Raw genomic sequence first — 18,353 nt, 5'->3', positions numbered from 1 at the left:
TTATTACAAAATTACAAGTTAATTGTGTATATTTTTAACTCAACCTATGGGAAAAAAATAGATGCAGGGATTCCAACTTTTCTCTCAGCTTTCAGATAGGAGAAAGTGACAATTGTGCCAGTAAAAAATACTCAGGTTTTGCTTTGCATCATTGCAAAACAAAAGTCTTTGTTTTAATCATCGACTCAAGGGCCCGGACTTAAAATCAACTATGCACAAACTGACTTGACTGTTAAATGGCTTCATGAAAGCCATATTAACTAAAATTTTGTTGAGCCAATCAAAAAGTGTTCAGTTATCTCAGATGCATGTATTCAGAATTCTCCAGATATGTTTCAAATCAAGATAAGCTATAGGAGGAAGCTGCTGCAGTAGTGAAAAACTATTTATCCAACCTATCCCAAGCCTTGGAAGACCAGCATTCCTTATTTATCAGTGTCCCATTTCTCAGTTCCCATTCTAGCAGCCCTTCTCTCATAACTGAATCCTCTGAGGTGACCAGAATTTGGTGATGTGGATCATTAGTGTATCTAAATAGCAGGTGACACACTTACTACTTGTTTTAATTAATATTGTTTTCAATTTTAGAAACTCTACAAGCTTGGCTGGGAGGAGATGATAAAGAAAGGCTATGACCTCACACCTGAAGCCATGTCAGTGAAAGCTGCCAAAGCTTCAAGGGACATTGCAAGTGATGTAAGCAGCATTTTAACTCAATGTGACACAGTTTGATTTGGTTGTTATAACCTACAGAGTCACACTAAATTGAAATACACCTCTCTGCTAAGATGTGGCTTGAGTCACAACCAACGTTGCTGACAAAACTCCTTCCTGAGCTGTTTTTGTCAAATTTAACAAGGACTTCTCTGGCATCTTAAAAAGTGCAACGTTTAGTCCGTTCATGACATGGCTGGTCATGCAGAGGGAGGAGTTTTCTGCTCTTTTGGATGCTTCATTTTCAGAGCAGAAGCAAATTTGGTCCAATTAGCTGAGATCAGTGCCTATCCAGAGAAATCCTCATTACAGCTCTGAAAGGAGATGTGGTGACACATGGACTGCTGTTACCATGACTTGGAACTAGTACAGCTCCTGCATTTGTTGAAGAGATTTTATTAATCATTAAGAAATGTTTCCTGTGCTTAAATATCTTCATATTTCATTGTTATTCACTGTTGATGATGTTATTCATCAAAATATTTCTGTGTGTCAGAGTTAGGGAGTTCTGAACAGTGTGAGCGTGTGAATGAGATGGCACAGGAGACCTTTCCTACTGCCATGCTCTCTTCCTTTCCAAGGATTCTTTCTTTCCCAGCAGGAGCATTCCCTGACACTGAGTGATGCACATTAATCAAGGAGCTACTAAAACTTTACATGAGATGCCATAACAAGTTGCTTATTTATAGAATTACAGAATCACAAAATTGTTTGGGTTGGAAGGGACATTAAGGATTATTCAGTTCCACCCTTGCTGTGGCCAGGGCCACCCTCCACTAGACCAGATTGCTCCAAGTCCTGTCCAAGCTTGGACACTTCCAGGAGTAATTTCATGAGGCACATTAAGATGAGAGAAATATTGATATTTTGCTTCTATGTTTGACCCTTGTGTGTTTGTTCCTATGATTTGAGTGGTGCCATCTCTGCCATTCCAGTTCAAATACAAAGAAGGATACCGCAAGCAGCAGGGACATCACATCGGATTCCGCAGCTTGCAGGATGACCCCAAGATGTTGTGGTCCATGCAAGTAGCTAAAATGCAGAGTGAGAGGGAGTACAAGAAAGACTTTGAAAAGTGGAAGACCAAATTCAATATGCCCGTGGATATGCTGGGCTTCCTTCTGGCTAAGAAATGTCAGGAGCTTGTCAGTGATGTGGACTACAAACGGATATTGCACCGCTGGACTTGTCTGCCAGACCAAGTTGATGTCACTGAAGCAAAGAGGGTCAACGAGCTGCAGAGTGATGTAAGCTCCCTCTGGGTTTAATTCACTTATTTCTGTGTGAAATAACTAGTGATTTTTGGAAAGTACCTTTGATGACTCTCTTTTGATGTCAATATAGATCAGATAGTAGCTAAATTGCCAGTTAGTCTTTTCATGGGGTTTAATCAATGAACAATTGACTGAAATAATCTCCTATGGTTTTGATTTTCATCCTTAACAGAACGTGTATAAGTCAGATCTACAGTGGCTCAGAGGCATTGGATGGAGTCCTTTGGGATCTCTGGAAGCTGAAAAGAACAAGAAAGCTTCTGAAATCCTGAGTGAGAAGAAATACAGGCAGCACCCAGACACCATTAAGTTCACAAGTATCCCAGATGCCATGGATGTCGTTTTGGCAAAATCTAATGCCAAAAATAGGAGTGATGTAAGTTGCCTCTAGAGACACAAAGTGGGATTCAATTAGTGAATACATCAGTGTACATTTTTAAAAGGATCTCTGTATCAGGGAACACACTGTAGCGGGTGTTTACAGTCAGTGCCTCACTGCTCATTGTCACTGTGCCTTGCTCAGAAGATGGTCTTGAGTGCTGATAACTTAATTATTACTGCAAATAAGACCTTTAATAGGTAGTATGTAAATATATTGCCTTAATGCTGTTTCCTAGGCATGACATGGATGTGAAGAAGAAAGAAAGGTTGTATTTCAGAAAGAAGTCATTGTATTTTTTATTTAAGTCTCTTTTGTTGTTAACATCCCTCCTGCTTGCTTAGTACATCTTTGCCTTGCTAATGCAGAGAAAAAGTGAACTGAAATTACTGTTGTACAGGTGAATTGGATTGGACCAGGTTTTTGTTTGTGTCTCTTTCAGATACTCTACAGGGAAGCTTGGAACAAGGACAAGACTCAGATTCACATCATGCCTGATACTCCGGAAATTTTACTGGCTAAATCAAACTTGATTAACACAAGTGATGTAAGTTTGCATTTGAAACTGTTTTTACAGAATCATGGGGTTGTATTACTCACCTCTGTAGAAGGCTCTGTGAATCATTCAGATTAATATATTTGCTAAGAGAAAATTTTGATCCTGAATCACATGATCAGAAAACATTCAGACAGTAATTTTTAAATATTTTCTGTCAAATGTTACAAAATACACATCATTAATAGCAAGTTATGGAGATTAATTTAATTAATTAAACTATGTTTGGAAACCCATGCTTTCTTTTCAATAGTCAGAGGTGAAAAGTTGTAGCATTGAAAAAATCTCTTGAGAGCTTTATTTGCATTAATTCCTTTGAATCCTTCTCCAACAGAAACATTACAAGTTAGGATTTGAAGAGCTGAAGAAGAAGGGCTACGACCTTCCTCCTGATGCCATCCCCCTGCAGGCAGCCAAGGCATCCCGAGACATAGCCAGTGAGGTGGGTCTGGCAGAGGGGAAATAAGAATGGGGCACAGAGGGGGCTCATATTCATGGATAAAAATGGTTTATATTTAACAGGGAGAGATCTAAAATGTTAACACTGATATATTGCTGCCCACCTCAACGCTTGTGTAATTCACAATGTAAAGTTAATGAAATTAAAAATAATAATTTAAAGGTGACAGTAAATAACTAAGAAATCCTGTAATATCCCTTGGATATTATAAGAAATGCTAAAAAACTTGTGAAAATAAACAAGCAAATTAAAATATGTTAGACACAAGATGGTGTAACAAGGGGGAAACTGAAATGTCAGCTTGGAAAGATGTGGTAATTGTTGTTTCTGTGTTCAATTAGTACAAATACAAAACTGCATACAGAAAACAGCTGGGCCACCACATCGGGGCCAGGAACATCGAGGATGACCCCAAGATGATGTGGTCAATGCACGTGGCCAAGATCCAGAGTGACAGAGAGTACAAGAAGGACTTTGAGAAATCCAAGACACGCTTCAGCAGCCCTGTGGACATGCTGGGAGTGGTGTTGGCCAAGAAGTGCCAGGAGTTGGTCAGTGATGCCGATTACCGACACCCTCTGCACCGCTGGACCTGCCTGCCGGACCAGAATGATGTTGTCCATGCCAAGACAGTGTATGACCTGCAGAGTGATGTGAGTTGTGGTTTACTGGCTGTGTGACAACATTGTGTTGTCTGTCCTGTGTTTTGTTCTAGTTTTGAAGGAAGGGTATATGTGGCAGGGAAAGGACAACGGAGTCAAGTATTTTCTCCTGGAGGACAAATACTTGGCAAAGGCAAGAGAGTTTGTCATGAGAATGGTATGAAGGGCCTTAGAAGATGGGTAGAACCACTGAATGGGTGGCTGGTGGGTTGACCCAAGGGAATGTGCTTCATTCTGCATAGGTCCCCTTGATAGGGCTTGGGGACATTTTGAATGAGGAAATTGCTGAGCTGTTGGTGTCCTTGTCTGTCCTTCCAGAATGTGTACAAGTCTGACCTGCAGTGGCTGAGGGGCATTGGCTGGTCCCCAATTGGATCTTTGGACGTTGAGAAGAACAAGAGGGCAAGTGAGATTCTGAGTGACAAGAAGTATCGACAGCACCCAGACACCATCAAATTCACGAGCCTGCCTGACTCGATGCCCATGGTGCTGGCAAAGCACAACTCCAAAATCATGGATCAGGTGAGATTTCCTTGTGTTTGCATGCTGGAGGAAACAGATGCATTCCTTTCTCAGGATGTTGGTCTTTCCATGGTCTGAGTTTTGCAAGGGGAACGTTGACTCCACTTGATTCAGATATTTGTGTTGCTTGTTTGAGATGAAACTCTGTTTGGTGTGGTTGGAGCAGTAATGGGGTGCAGTGTGGGAAAGGGTGAAGCGTTAGAAAGTTTTGGGGAAAGGGCAGGAGTTCCTGTGTTAGCACAAGGTAGAGGCCCCCTCTTTGGTTGTTGGAGCTGATTTTCTCCTTGAGTTTGTTTTCCTGAGCCTGGGTGTGGTTTTATCTCTTGTTCTCCTCGTTTTCCAGCGCGCATACACCTCAGCCTGGGATAAGGACAAAACCAGCATTCACATCATGCCAGACACACCTGGGATCCTGCTGGCCCAGCAGAACAAAGTGAACTTCAGTGAGGTGGGTGGTGGCTGTGGGTGCAGTGTGGGTGGCTGGGTGCTGCTGTATCATGGGAAGCAGAGTTGTCTGAGGGGATGGTGGTGTCTGTTTCAGAAACTGTACAAGCAGGCGATGGAGGAGGAGAAGAAGAAGGGCTACGACATGAGGGCAGATGCCATTCCCATCAAGTCAGCCAAAGCTTCCCGGGACATCGCCAGTGATGTGAGTGCTCAGGAGCCCTCATGGCACACACTGTCACATGTGTGTCACATGCTGGCAGTTGGACTCAGAGTTTGCAGCTGAGCCAAATGGAGGCAACAAAACCATTGCCTGTCACTGCCATTCGGTTGTCTATCAAATTTCAGTTCTGTACTGACCATCTGTAGCTGTCCCTGCAAGTTATGGGTTGCAATGTTGTAAGGGAAGGCCTGGATGATGTGGAAGAGTAGCTGATGATGTGTGAGCAGACTGAGGGCCATAATCCAAAGCAGGGTCCCTCCTGGGCTCGTGGCATCATCTCCTCATGCAACAGCCTGGAATTCTGAGGTTTTGGGCTGCTCTCTGCACTGCCAATCTGCATGGCCTTGACTTTACAGCTACGCAGCTAAGCTGTGCATGAGGAGAAAAAAACCAAATCAAGTTTTCAGTTAAGAATTAAGGCTATATAAAAAGACCTAATTTTTTTACCTTTAGACATTAATACAAAATTGCATTCCTCTGTGTGTTTGCTCTCTCTATTTAATCTTCTCAGTCAGTCTCTATGTAGTTACCTTTTTATTTCCTCGGTAGTTTGAGCAACAGCTGATTTGGCCATCATGCTTGAAAATCAGTAAATGATTCTTTCTGTAGTGGGTATTTATTGAACTTCAGGTCTTTAGTATCACTACAATGACTTGGAGACTTTTCCCCTCTCAGTTACTGAACAGTAGCTCTTAATGTGTAGGCCAGGAAGAGTCTTGGAAAATGTGGGTTGTATCAGAAGGATGATGTGTGGATTCTTTTGTGCCTTTACTCTGCAGGTTATCATCTAAACACATTCTCACTGTAAACTCTGTGGTTTCAGCTGATAAATTGGCTGGAGGTGCTGCCCCAGGGACTATTAGGAACATAAAAAAACTGAAATAAAACTCAGTGGATACTTCTTTTTCCTACAGTACAAATACAAGGAAGGGTATCGCAAGCAGCTGGGCCACCACATCGGGGCCAGGAACATCGAGGATGACCCCAAGATGATGTGGTCGATGCATGTGGCCAAGATCCAGAGTGACAGGGAATACAAGAAAGCCTTTGAGAAATCCAAGACCCACTTCACTAGCCCTGTGGACATGCTGGGAGTGGTGTTGGCCAAGAAGTGCCAGGAGCTGGTCAGTGATGCCGATTACCGACACCCTCTGCACCGCTGGACCTGCCTGCCGGACCAGAATGATGTTGTCCATGCCAAGACAGTGTATGACCTGCAGAGTGATGTGAGTTGTGATTTACTGGCTGTCTGACAACATTGTGTTGTCTGTCTTGTGTTCTCCCTATTGTTGGAGGAGGGATCTGTGTGGCAGGGGAAGGGCAACAGAGTGAAGTCTTCTCTTCCAGCAAATCAACAGTTGGTAAAGGCAAGCACTGGATGCAGCTGAGAATGGTATGAAGGGCCTTAGAAGATGGTCATAAGCACTGGGTGGCTGATGGGTTGACTTGGGGGAACGTGCTTCACTCTGCATAGGTCCCCTTGATAGGGCTTGGGAGCACTTTGAATGAGGAAATTGCTGAGCTGTTGGTGTCCTTGTCTGTCCTTCCAGAATGTGTACAAGTCTGACCTGCAGTGGCTGAGGGGCATTGGCTGGTCCCCAATTGGATCTTTGGACGTTGAGAAGAACAAAAGGGCAAGTGAGATCCTGAGTGACAAGAAGTATCGACAGCACCCAGACACCATCAAATTCACGAGCCTGCCTGACTCGATGCCCATGGTGCTGGCAAAGCACAACTCCAAAATCATGGACCAGGTGAGATTTCCTTGTGTTTGCATGCTGGAAGAAACAAACACCTTTCTTTACAGGACCTGTCCTTCCATGGTCTGAGTTCTACAAGGGGGATGCAGCATCCTCTTACCTCAAGGATTTGTGTTCCTTGTTTGAGAGAAAACTCTCTTTTGTATGGTTGGAGCAGTAATGGGGTGGATTGTAGAAAAGAAAAGGGTGAAGCATTAGAAAGCTTTGGGAAGGTGTTCCTGGGTCAGTGCAGAGTAGAGGCCTCTTGCCAAATTTGGTTCATGGAGCTGATTTTCTCCTTGAGTTTGCTTCCCTGATCCTGTGTGATGTTATTTCCATCTGTTCTCCTTGTTTTCCAGCGTGCATACACCTCAGCCTGGGATAAGGACAAAACCAGCATTCACATCATGCCAGACACGCCTGGGATCCTGCTGGCCCAGCAGAACAAAGTGAACTTCAGCGAGGTGGGTGGTGGCTGTGGGTGCAGTGTGGTGGCTGGGTTCTGCTGTATCATGGGAAGCAGAGTTGTCTGAGGGGATGGTGGTGTCTGTTTCAGAAACTGTACAAGCAGGCGATGGAGGAGGAGAAGAAGAAGGGCTACGACATGAGGGCAGATGCCATTCCCATCAAGTCAGCCAAAGCTTCCCGGGACATCGCCAGTGATGTGAGTGCTCAGGAGCCCTTGTGGCTCATGCTGGGGTTGAGTTCTTTCTCATTCTAAAGTCTCTGTGGTTTCAGCTGCTCTGTTTTCTTGATGTGATGCCACAGGGGCTGCTGGGGCCATAAAAAACCCAAACTGACAGTCTGTGAACATATTTTTTTGTCCATAGTACAAATACAAAGAAGGATATCGCAAGCAGCTGGGCCACCACATTGGGGCCAGGAACATCGAGGATGACCCCAAGATGATGTGGTCAATGCATGTGGCCAAGATCCAGAGTGACAGGGAATACAAGAAAGCCTTTGAGAAATCCAAGACCCACTTCACTAGCCCTGTGGACATGCTGGGAGTGGTGTTGGCCAAGAAGTGCCAGGAGCTGGTCAGTGATGTTGATTACCGACACCCTCTGCACCGCTGGACCTGCCTGCCAGACCAGAACGATGTTGTCCATGCCAAGACAGTGTATGACCTGCAGAGTGATGTGAGTTGTTCTTTATTGGCTATGTTGCATCCACAGCTCTCTCTGGTGTTCTGTTCCACTGCTTGAAGAGGTCCAGGTGGGGAGGATAAGTCTAGGCTGATTGTGAAGGACTGAGATTGTGTTGTGGCACTTCTTTTTATGGACTCTCAAGGATGATGTTTGTGTTTGGTCATACTTTATGGTCACAGAAGAGTCCTGTCTTGTCATAACCATTTCATAGAGAGAGTTGTGGCTGGGATCTACAGTACCGTAAGGAAGGGGAAGGGCAGCAGTCAAATATTTGTTTTGGAGGACTAACATTGGCAAAGGCAAGCTCTGGTTTCAGTGGTACATGGTACCAAAGGTCTTGGGAGGTGTAAGGCACTTCCCATGCCTCTGCAGCTGCAGATTGCCAAATGGGACAGGTCTTTGTTGGGGATACTAAGAAAATGAAGAGGGAGGGTTGTGAGTTCCTTGTCAGGTACTTGTGCTGTTGAAAGAGTGGGAGTGGGAAGCCGAGCTTAATGGGCATCCCATTCCTGGTAGCGGGTTGGTTGACTCGGGGGAATGTGTTCCATTTGGTAGAGCTTCCCTTGGTAGGAGCTGGGGTTGCTTGGAGTGAGGAAATTGCTGAGCTGTTTGTGTCCTTGCCTGTCCTTCCAGAATGTGTACAAGTCTGACCTGCAGTGGCTGAGGGGCATTGGCTGGTCCCCAATTGGATCTTTGGACGTTGAGAAGAACAAGAGGGCAAGTGAGATCCTGAGTGACAAGAAGTATCGACAGCACCCAGACACCATCAAATTCACGAGCCTGCCTGACTCGATGCCCATGGTGCTGGCAAAGCACAACTCCAAAATCATGGACCAGGTGAGATTTCCTTGTGTTTGCCTCCTGAAGGAGACAGATGCATTCCTTTCTCAGGATGTTGGTCTGTGTCCTTCCATGGTCTGAGTTCTGCAATGGTGATGCTGTAACCTCTTGACTCAGGGATTTGTGTTCCTTGTTTGAGATGAAATTCTGTTATGTATTGCTGGAGCAGTAATGGGGTGCAGTCTGGAAAAGAAAAGGGTGAAGCATTAGAAAGCTTTGGGAAGGTGTTCCTGGGTCAGTGCAGAGTCGAGGCCTCTTGCCAAATTTGGTTCATGGAGCTGATTTTCTCCTTGAGTTTGCTTCCCTGATCTTGTGTGATGTTATTTCCATCTGTTCTCCTCGTTTTCCAGCGTGCATACACCTCAGCCTGGGATAAGGACAAAACCAGCATTCACATCATGCCAGACACGCCTGGGATCCTGCTGGCCCAGCAGAACAAAGTGAACTTCAGCGAGGTGGGTGATGGCTGTGGGTGCAGTGTGGGTGGCTGGGTTCTGCTGTATCATGGGAAGCAGAGTTGTCTGAGGGGATGGTGGTGTCTGTTTCAGAAACTGTACAAGCAGGCGATGGAGGAGGAGAAGAAGAAGGGCTACGACATGAGGGCAGATGCCATTCCCATCCAGTCAGCCAAAGCTTCCCGGGACATCGCCAGTGATGTGAGTGCTCAGGAGCCCTTGTGGCTCATGCTGGGGTTGAGTCCATTCTCACTGTAAAGTCTCTGTGGTTTCAGCTGCTCTGTTTTCTTGATGTGCTGCCACAGGGGCTGCTGGGGCCATAAAAAACCCAAACTGACAGTCTGTGAACATATTTTTTTGTCCATAGTACAAATACAAAGAAGGATATCGCAAGCAACTGGGCCACCACATCGGGGCCAGGAACATCGAGGATGACCCCAAGATGATGTGGTCGATGCATGTGGCCAAGATCCAGAGTGACAGAGAATACAAGAAAGCCTTTGAGAAGACCAAGACCCACTTCAGCAGCCCTGTGGACATGCTGGGAGTGGTGTTAGCCAAGAAGTGCCAGGAGCTGGTCAGTGATGTTGATTACCGGCACCCTCTGCACCGCTGGACCTGCCTGCCAGACCAGAACGATGTTGTCCATGCCAAGACAGTGTATGACCTGCAGAGTGATGTGAGTTGTGGTTTACTGGCTGTGTGACAGCCTTGTGGTGTCTATTCTTCTGTTGGAGAAGGGGTCTGTGGGGCAGGGGAATAGCAAGGGAATTCAAATCCCTTTTTTTCTGGAGAACATAGAGTTGGCAAAGGCAAGAAATTGTGCAGCTGCGGATGGTATGAAGAGGCTTTAGAGACTGAATAAAAGGTGCATCCTATGTCTCTGCCAGCTGCAGATTGCCAAATAGGTTAGGTCTTTTGCTGGGAATACCAAGAAGATAGAAGGGGAAGGTTGTGGATTGCTTGATGAGCACTTGTGGTTGTTGCAGATGTGGGGAGCCAGGTGGTTGGGAGCTGAGCTTATCGGGAATCTCTTCTGTGGCAAAGGCTGGTGGGTTGACCCAGTGGGACATGCTGGGTTCAGCAGTGCATCTGTTGATACGAAATGAGGTTGCCTGGGTTAAGGAGGATGCTGAGCTGATTGTGTGATCCTTGCCTGTCCTTCTAGAATGTGTACAAGTCTGACCTGCAGTGGCTGAGGGGCATTGGCTGGTCTCCAATTGGATCTTTGGATGCTGAGAAGAACAAGAGGGCAAGTGAGATCCTGAGTGACAAGAAGTATCGACAGCACCCAGACACCATCAAATTCACGAGCCTACCTGACTCGATGCCCATGGTGCTGGCAAAGCACAACTCTGAAATCATGGACCAGGTGAGATTTTCTTTGTGTTTGCATCCTGAAGGAAATTAGCACCTTCCTTTCCCAGGATGTTGGTCTGTATCCTTCCATGGGCTTGGGCTCTCCAAGGGAGATATTGCATCCTCTTGACTCAGGGATTTGTGTTCCTTGTTTGAGACAAAATTCTGTTTAGTGTGGTTGGAGCAGTAATGGGAACAGTTTGGAAAAGAAAAGGGTGAAGCATTAGAAAGCTTTGGGGCAAGAGCAGGTGTTACTGGGTCAGTGCAGAGTCGAGGCCTCTTGCCAAATTTGGTTAATGGAGCTGATTTTCTCCTTGAGTTTGTTTTCCTGAGCCTGTGTGATATTATTTCCATCTGTTCTCCTCGTTTTCCAGCGTGCATACACCTCAGCCTGGGATAAGGACAAAACCAGCATTCACATCATGCCAGACACGCCTGGGATCCTGCTGGCCCAGCAGAACAAAGTGAACTTCAGCGAGGTGGGTGGTGGCTGTGGGTGCAGTGTGGTGGCTGGGTTCTGCTGTATCATGGGAAGCAGAGTTGTCTGAGGGGATGGTGGTGTCTGTTTCAGAAACTGTACAAGCAGGCGATGGAGGAGGAGAAGAAGAAGGGCTACGACATGAGGGCAGATGCCATTCCCATCCAGTCAGCCAAAGCTTCCCGGGACATCGCCAGTGATGTGAGTGCTCAGGAGCCCTTGTGGCTCATGCTGGGGTTGAGTCCATTCTCACTGTAAAGTCTCTGTGGTTTCAGTTCTGCTCTGTTTTCTTGATGTGCTGCCACAGGGGCTGCTGGGGCCATAAAAAACCCAAACTGACAGTCTATGAACATATTTTTTTGTCCATAGTACAAATACAAGGAAGGATATCGCAAGCAGCTGGGCCACCACATTGGGGCCAGGAACATCGAGGATGACCCCAAGATGATGTGGTCGATGCATGTGGCCAAGATCCAGAGTGACAGAGAATACAAGAAAGCCTTTGAGAAGACCAAGACCCACTTCAGCAGTCCTGTGGACATGCTGGGAGTGGTGTTGGCCAAGAAGTGCCAGCAGCTGGTCAGTGATGTTGACTACAGGCACTACCTGCACCAGTGGATCTGTCTGCCTGACCAGAACGATGTGATCCACGCCAAGCAAGCCTATGACCTCCAGAGTGATGTGAGTAGTGGCTGATGAAGCCTGGATTGCTGAAATGGTTGTAATTTCCCTGGGACATGAACTAGACCAGGTGTTCTCATACAGTATTTTTTCACATTGTATTTTGCTTTCCCTGCTCCTAGCAATGTCATTGGATTTTGAGAAATTAATGAATTTGTATGTGAGGAAACTTGAGCATTATGAGGGTTTACATACAATCAGACAGCAGGGATAGCTCCATATAATCCTTCATAATTGGCAATTTGTATACATTTAACTGCTGATCAACATAGAAAGGGGAAATTTTTACCTGCTGCATTTATATTTTGTAACAGAATGTGTACAAGTCTGACATGGAATGGCTGCGGGGCATCGGTTGGGTCCCAATTGGTTCCTTGGAAGTTGAGAAAGCCAAGAGAGCAGGGGAGATCCTGAGTGACAAAGTTTACCGCCAGCATCCGGACACCATCAAGTTCACCAGCATCCCAGATTCCATCCCGATGGTGCTGGCCAAGCAGAACGCAGACACCATGAATAAGGTGAGTTTTGATTTGATCAGGTAGCACATCAAGAGCCTCTGCTTCACCCCTGAGGCAGGACTTGAAGCACAGACCTGTGCGTGTGCTGTGAGATTCCTGCACAGTAAAGGCTGTGAAAATGTTAGTGCTGTTCTTGGTAATCAATGGGAAACTTAATTCCCACGAGAGCTGATTTAATAATATCTTCCTGAGATAATTACTAAGTTAATTTGTCACAATTACCAATTCTGAAAGTGTCCAAATACTCTGCTGTGTTTCTCCTGCAGCGTTTGTATACTGAGGCCTGGGATAAAGACAAGACACAAATCCACATCATGCCTGACACGCCTGAAATCACACTAGCAAGAGAGAACAAGAAAAACTACAGTCTGGTGAGTGTGGGAACTCTCCAAACATAATGGCTCTGTGTCATGGCTGAATCAGGAGTGTTCTGGTAAACCTTCTACATATGACACCATCAGTTTCCTTAAGCAACTCCCATATTTATCCACAAAATTGTGACTTTATTTTGCACATTTGTAGTAGTGCATACATAGAGCAGTGAGCACTGTTGAGAAGAAATTCCATAGATTGGATACAAGTGGTGTCTCCACTTAAAGAGTCTGCTAGTGTGTATAATGTTGGGAAGCTACAAGATTAATACCGAAAAGGTAATTACCAGCATAATTCTGAAAAGCTGTGATGCCAGTGTTCAATGTTATTTTAGGCAAATAAATTCACATCAGTAAGATGTTGCTTTAAAAATGAAGTTTTACTCCACTTGTACAGAAGAAAAGGTTAGCTCTAACTTGTAATCAATTCTACATTATTTAAAGCAGTAAAATAAAAATTCATTAACAAATGTACTTAGGAAAGATCTTCCTTTGATGTAAATTTATGTCAGCTGCTACTCTGAGGCTTTGAGTTAAAGGTAGATAAAACTGGGTATAATAAATCTGAATAAAATTTTTAGTTCAACTTCCAAACAGTTTCTTTTGCGTAGAATATAATATATGGAACTTACATGAGTCCCATTGTTTAATTCTTCATCTAGAAACAATACAGACAGGCCATGGAAGATTCAAAGAAGAAAGGCTATGATTTGAGAGCTGATGCCATCCCCATCCAATCAGCCAAAGCATCCAGGCAAATTGCCAGCGATGTAAGAATCTACTTTTCTTTTTCTTTGTATGTTGACATCTCTCCTCTGCAACCTGCAAATTATCAGCTGGATTCTGTAAAAGGCACTGCAGTCAAGCTCTGACCTTAAGTAATAGATATTTGCGAGCAAATGATCATGTATGTTTAAAAAAATTAACAGTGATAATTATAAGAACAAGAAGATGCTGCTATCATGATAATTGTATAGCTTGTAACCCTACATGTGTAAATAAGTATTAATCGTATGTATATCATTATATGTAATTATGATTAAATACATTTAATAAGGACAGGATTATTTCTCACTAATATTGGTGAAGCACATTTCTTCAGAAAACCAAATGATAAAAAAGTTCTATTTAGTGTTCTAACTCAAATAGCAAAAAACTTTAGTCCTACAATCCATGTTACTAGAATGAGAATCGCTTTCACTGTTTGGAGATTTTGAATGGTAGGTTATAGACAAATTTGGAAAGGTTATTGTTAGAAATATTCAATGATATTTGGAGGTGATACAGAAATATCATATCTTGGTTTGTGTTTCAGTACAAATACAAAGAAGGATATCGCAAGCAGCTGGGCCACCACATTGGGGCCAGGAACATTGAGGATGACCCCAAGATGATGTGGTCAATGCATGTGGCCAAGATCCAGAGTGACAGAGAGTACAAGAAGGACTTTGAGAAGACCAAGACACGTTTCAGCAGTCCTGTGGACATGCTGGGAGTGGTGTTGGCCAAGAAATGCCAGCAGCTGGTCAGTGATGTTGACTACAGGCACTACCTGCACCAGTGGATCTGTCTGCCTGACCAGAACGATGTGATCCACGCACGGCAGGCCTACGACCTCCAGAGTGATGTGAGTTCTCTGAAATTTAATTTTTGCTGAGGAATGTATTTGGTGTTTTACAGAGGTGGATCAGGCCATCATGTCCCACTGTGGTGGAACCAATTTTTCAAGATTTATTTTAAAGTTTTGTGGCTGATTCAAACTCAGCTCTCCAATAGGATGTGTTAACTACTTGATACTTAAATGAAATCCTGTAATTCTAGAATTGCTATCTATCATTTTCCATTCTTTGAAAATTGGATAATGGTTTCACCCCTAATGCAGATGAATTGCAGTTGTTTTTTCTGTATTTTCTCTTGTGCTTTGAATTTATTTAAATTAATTGATTCAGTTGATGGTGAGGTTACTTATTGGGGAACTATTGACCATGTAAGTCATGTTATTATTCTTATTCTTATTATTGATAGAATAATCTGTGTGGGTGAATTTTTTTTATTTTTAACAGAACGTGTACAAGTCTGACCTGGAATGGCTGCGGGGCATTGGTTGGGTCCCAATTGGTTCCTTGGAAGTTGAGAAAGCCAAGAGAGCAGGGGAGATCCTGAGTGACAAAGTTTACCGCCAGCATCCGGACACCATCAAGTTCACCAGTGTCACGGATTCCCTGGAGATGGTGTTAGCCAAGCAGAATGCAGACACCATGAACAAGGTGAGTCCTGATCCCACTGGGTGACACTTCAGAGGTCTCTGCCTCAGCCCTGGAGAGAGGACTGGGAATGACCTGAGCACAAGCTCAGTGGTTTATTCCTTCTCCTTAATCAATATGGTGTTTCCTAAGTCTTGTTACATTTTCCCAAGCCAATTCTCCTTTTGTTAATGCTATCTCTTCCTGATTATCTGGCCGATTATCCCTGTTCTATTTCCTATATTTTTATCTAGTATGGTCTGTGTTTTCCCTGATTATTGAGATATCAATGTGAATTGGAATGCCATATCAATCTCTTCCTCTTTCCTTCTTAGCGTTTATACACTGAAGCATGGAATAAAGACAAGACCACGATTCATGTCATGCCTGACACCCCAGAAATCATGCTGGCCAAACAAAACCGACTGAATTACAGTGAGGTGAGTGCAGCTGAAGAGCTGAGACAATTCCCTTGTGCTTCTGACAAGTACAATTTTGTCACCTCTGACTTTTAGTCAATATTAAAATATTGTCAGGTTGTTTAGTTTCACATATTGCCAGTTCCAGTGCTGAAATCACAGTTGTTCCAGGAATCGACCTCCTGGATATCTAATTGGATATCTCTTAAAATATATTAATATATTGTCCACCATAAATAAGAAATAATTTCTACAGCAAGGTACAGACATAACTAGTTTTTCTTTGCTTTCCCTAAATGATTTCCATTTTCCAAATGACTACAATAAAACTACAAGGTCTTTGAAATCTGCATTTTTTTATTTTCTACTGAAGATAGAGCTGGGTTCAAGATGTTTAAGTTGCCTGAAAATCAACACTGTTGTTTAATGTTGTTTGAATAATCTTATGACTCAGATGTCCTTAACCGAAATGCAATTAGGTTTTGAAACTGAAGTGTGAGTTTTGTTCTCCCAGAAAATGTACAAACTGGCCTTGGAGGAGTCGAAGAAAAAAGGCCATGATTTGCGTTATGATGCCATTCCCATTCAATCTGCCAAAGCCTCCAGGGAGATTGCCAGTGAGGTGAGCAGGCTTTGTTCTCATTTCTGTAAGGATCTGGTAATGGAAAAGAATCAGAATGTTTGTTCCATTGTTTGTTAATGCCATACTTCATAGAATAGAAAACCTTGAAATCTGTTTTCATAGTGATTCCATTTAGTGATTCCGCTGCACGCCTCTAGTGCATGGAAGGAATGGATATCCACTATTTTTATGATGAGGAATATATCACTGTAATAAATTAATGGAATAATGTAAAGATTATTGATATGCCTCTGCAGTACTTCCATTGATGTCTATGGATATTCAAATAGGATGATCAAAAAGGCATATGAACCAATTGTCAGGTTAATTTCTGATTCAAACAATATTTCTGTTCAAGTGTCATAATGAAATTCAAGATGTCTGAACATAAAAACAGAGATAAACTCTGCAATGGCTATGGTAGTTTTTACTTCTGGGATGAAGCAACATCCCTGAGAGAAGGAGGGTAACAGATTTTTTGCTCCTTGTTTCCCATCATGTTTCATATTTCAGCAGTGTGTATTAAGATCAAATCATAGGGTCTTAATCAAGGAGTTTTGTAAGAAGTTTTTTAAGAAAGTTAATATTTACAATTTAATCTTAAGAATAAAAGAATGTGAAGTACCAAACTTGATAGAATGTGACATTAAATGTTTAGCGAATTGAAAGTGTATTATAGTTCTATAAAAAGTCTGAGATAATTATACCTACTAAAAATGCTTTTTATGTGAAAATTAATTTGAGAGTAGAAAGACCTACATCATATTTTTATCTTTACAAAATAATGAGTGTGTTAAACTGTTTGAACCATTTATTAATTTGTCAATACACCAAGTGACTGTGACCATCCTTTGTTTCAGTACAAGTACAAGGAAGGATATCGCAAGCAGCTGGGCCACCACATTGGGGCCAGGAACATCGAGGATGACCCCAAGATGATGTGGTCAATGCATGTGGCCAAGATCCAGAGTGACAGAGAGTACAAGAAGGACTTTGAGAAGACCAAGACACGCTTCAGCAGCCCTGTGGACATGCTGGGAGTGGTGTTGGCCAAGAAATGCCAGCAGCTGGTCAGTGATGTTGACTACAGGCACTACCTGCACCAGTGGATCTGCCTGCCCGACCAGAATGATGTGATCCACGCACGGCAGGCCTACGACCTCCAGAGTGATGTGAGTTCTCTGGCATTTAATTTTTGCTGAGGAATGAGTTTATTTTATATGGGTGGATCAGGCCATCATGTTCCGATATGGTAAAACAAACTTTTCAGTATTTATTTTTAAGTTTCGTGGTTAATTGACACTCAGATCTCCTACAGCTTATGTTAACAAACTGGTATCTAAATGAAATCCTGCAATTCCAGAATTTGGACTATTTATCATTTGCCGTTCTGTGAAACTTGGAAAATGGTTTCACCCTTAATGTAGGTGAAACGCAGTAATATTTTCTACAGTTTTCTCTAGTGCTTTGAATTTACTTGAATTAAGGGCTGATAGAAACATTATTTTCCTTGGAAAAGATGCACCATGCAACATACATCATTATTACTACTTTATTAAAATAACTTGTGTCATTTTTTCTTGCAACAGAACGTGTACAAGTCTGACCTGGAATGGCTGCGGGGCATCGGTTGGGTCCCGATTGGTTCCTTGGAAGTTGAGAAAGCCAAGAGAGCAGGGGAGATCCTGAGTGACAAAGTTTACCGCCAGCATCCGGACACCATCAAGTTCACCAGTGTCACGGATTCCCTGGAGATGGTGTTGGCCAAGCAGAATGCAGACACCATGAACAAGGTGAGTCCTGATCCCCCTGGATGACATTTCAGAGGTCTCTGCCTCAGCCCTGGAGAGAGGACTGGGAATGAGCTGAGCACAAGCAATGCTGCAGTTCAGACATGATATATTTTTCAATCTGTGTCATTGTTATTTCACTCAAAACTCTTAGGCCAGGTAATGGAAGACTCAGCTTTGCGTGATATTCCACATTTTGCATTTAAATCTTTTCCTTGATGTGTGTGTGCAGAATTGGTTTATTCACTATTCTGAAGCAATGTGGCAGTTTCCTTAATGTTTTTAAATTCCCTCAGATAAATTCTGATTTTGTTGAGGTCATTTCTAACAGATTAACACATAACTGATTATCCATGTTATATTTCATGGTATCATAGAATGGTTTGGGTTAGAAGGGACATTAAAGGTCATTTTGTTCCAATCCCCTGCCATGGACAGGAACACCTTCCACTA

General features: G+C 43.4%; 1 protein-coding gene across 1 annotated transcript in view; it reads left to right on the top strand.

Moving 5' to 3' along the window:
* The window catches only part of NEB (nebulin), a 96,706-nt gene that overhangs the window by 20,224 nt on the left and 58,129 nt on the right, over positions 1–18,353 (top strand). The window contains exons 31-61 of the mRNA XM_085067186.1: positions 589–696; positions 1,650–1,961; positions 2,161–2,364; positions 2,810–2,914; positions 3,258–3,365; positions 3,725–4,036; positions 4,364–4,567; positions 4,911–5,015; positions 5,109–5,216; positions 6,149–6,460; positions 6,785–6,988; positions 7,333–7,437; positions 7,530–7,637; positions 7,804–8,115; positions 8,758–8,961; positions 9,315–9,419; positions 9,513–9,620; positions 9,787–10,098; positions 10,588–10,791; positions 11,153–11,257; positions 11,350–11,457; positions 11,626–11,937; positions 12,252–12,455; positions 12,722–12,826; positions 13,489–13,596; positions 14,142–14,453; positions 14,890–15,093; positions 15,405–15,509; positions 16,003–16,110; positions 16,971–17,282; positions 17,700–17,903. Coding sequence (XP_084923312.1) covers positions 589–696; positions 1,650–1,961; positions 2,161–2,364; positions 2,810–2,914; positions 3,258–3,365; positions 3,725–4,036; positions 4,364–4,567; positions 4,911–5,015; positions 5,109–5,216; positions 6,149–6,460; positions 6,785–6,988; positions 7,333–7,437; positions 7,530–7,637; positions 7,804–8,115; positions 8,758–8,961; positions 9,315–9,419; positions 9,513–9,620; positions 9,787–10,098; positions 10,588–10,791; positions 11,153–11,257; positions 11,350–11,457; positions 11,626–11,937; positions 12,252–12,455; positions 12,722–12,826; positions 13,489–13,596; positions 14,142–14,453; positions 14,890–15,093; positions 15,405–15,509; positions 16,003–16,110; positions 16,971–17,282; positions 17,700–17,903 — 5,727 coding nt within the window. The remainder of the gene's footprint in view (positions 1–588; positions 697–1,649; positions 1,962–2,160; positions 2,365–2,809; positions 2,915–3,257; positions 3,366–3,724; positions 4,037–4,363; positions 4,568–4,910; positions 5,016–5,108; positions 5,217–6,148; positions 6,461–6,784; positions 6,989–7,332; positions 7,438–7,529; positions 7,638–7,803; positions 8,116–8,757; positions 8,962–9,314; positions 9,420–9,512; positions 9,621–9,786; positions 10,099–10,587; positions 10,792–11,152; positions 11,258–11,349; positions 11,458–11,625; positions 11,938–12,251; positions 12,456–12,721; positions 12,827–13,488; positions 13,597–14,141; positions 14,454–14,889; positions 15,094–15,404; positions 15,510–16,002; positions 16,111–16,970; positions 17,283–17,699; positions 17,904–18,353) is intronic.

This window comes from Lichenostomus cassidix, chromosome 7 (genome assembly GCF_008360975.1).
Source record: "Lichenostomus cassidix isolate B80296 chromosome 7, HeHo_3.0, whole genome shotgun sequence".
Taxonomy (NCBI): Eukaryota; Metazoa; Chordata; class Aves; order Passeriformes; family Meliphagidae; genus Lichenostomus; species Lichenostomus cassidix.
The sequence above is the reverse complement of the archived record's forward strand: the minus strand, read 5'-3'. Positions and strand labels throughout refer to the sequence as shown.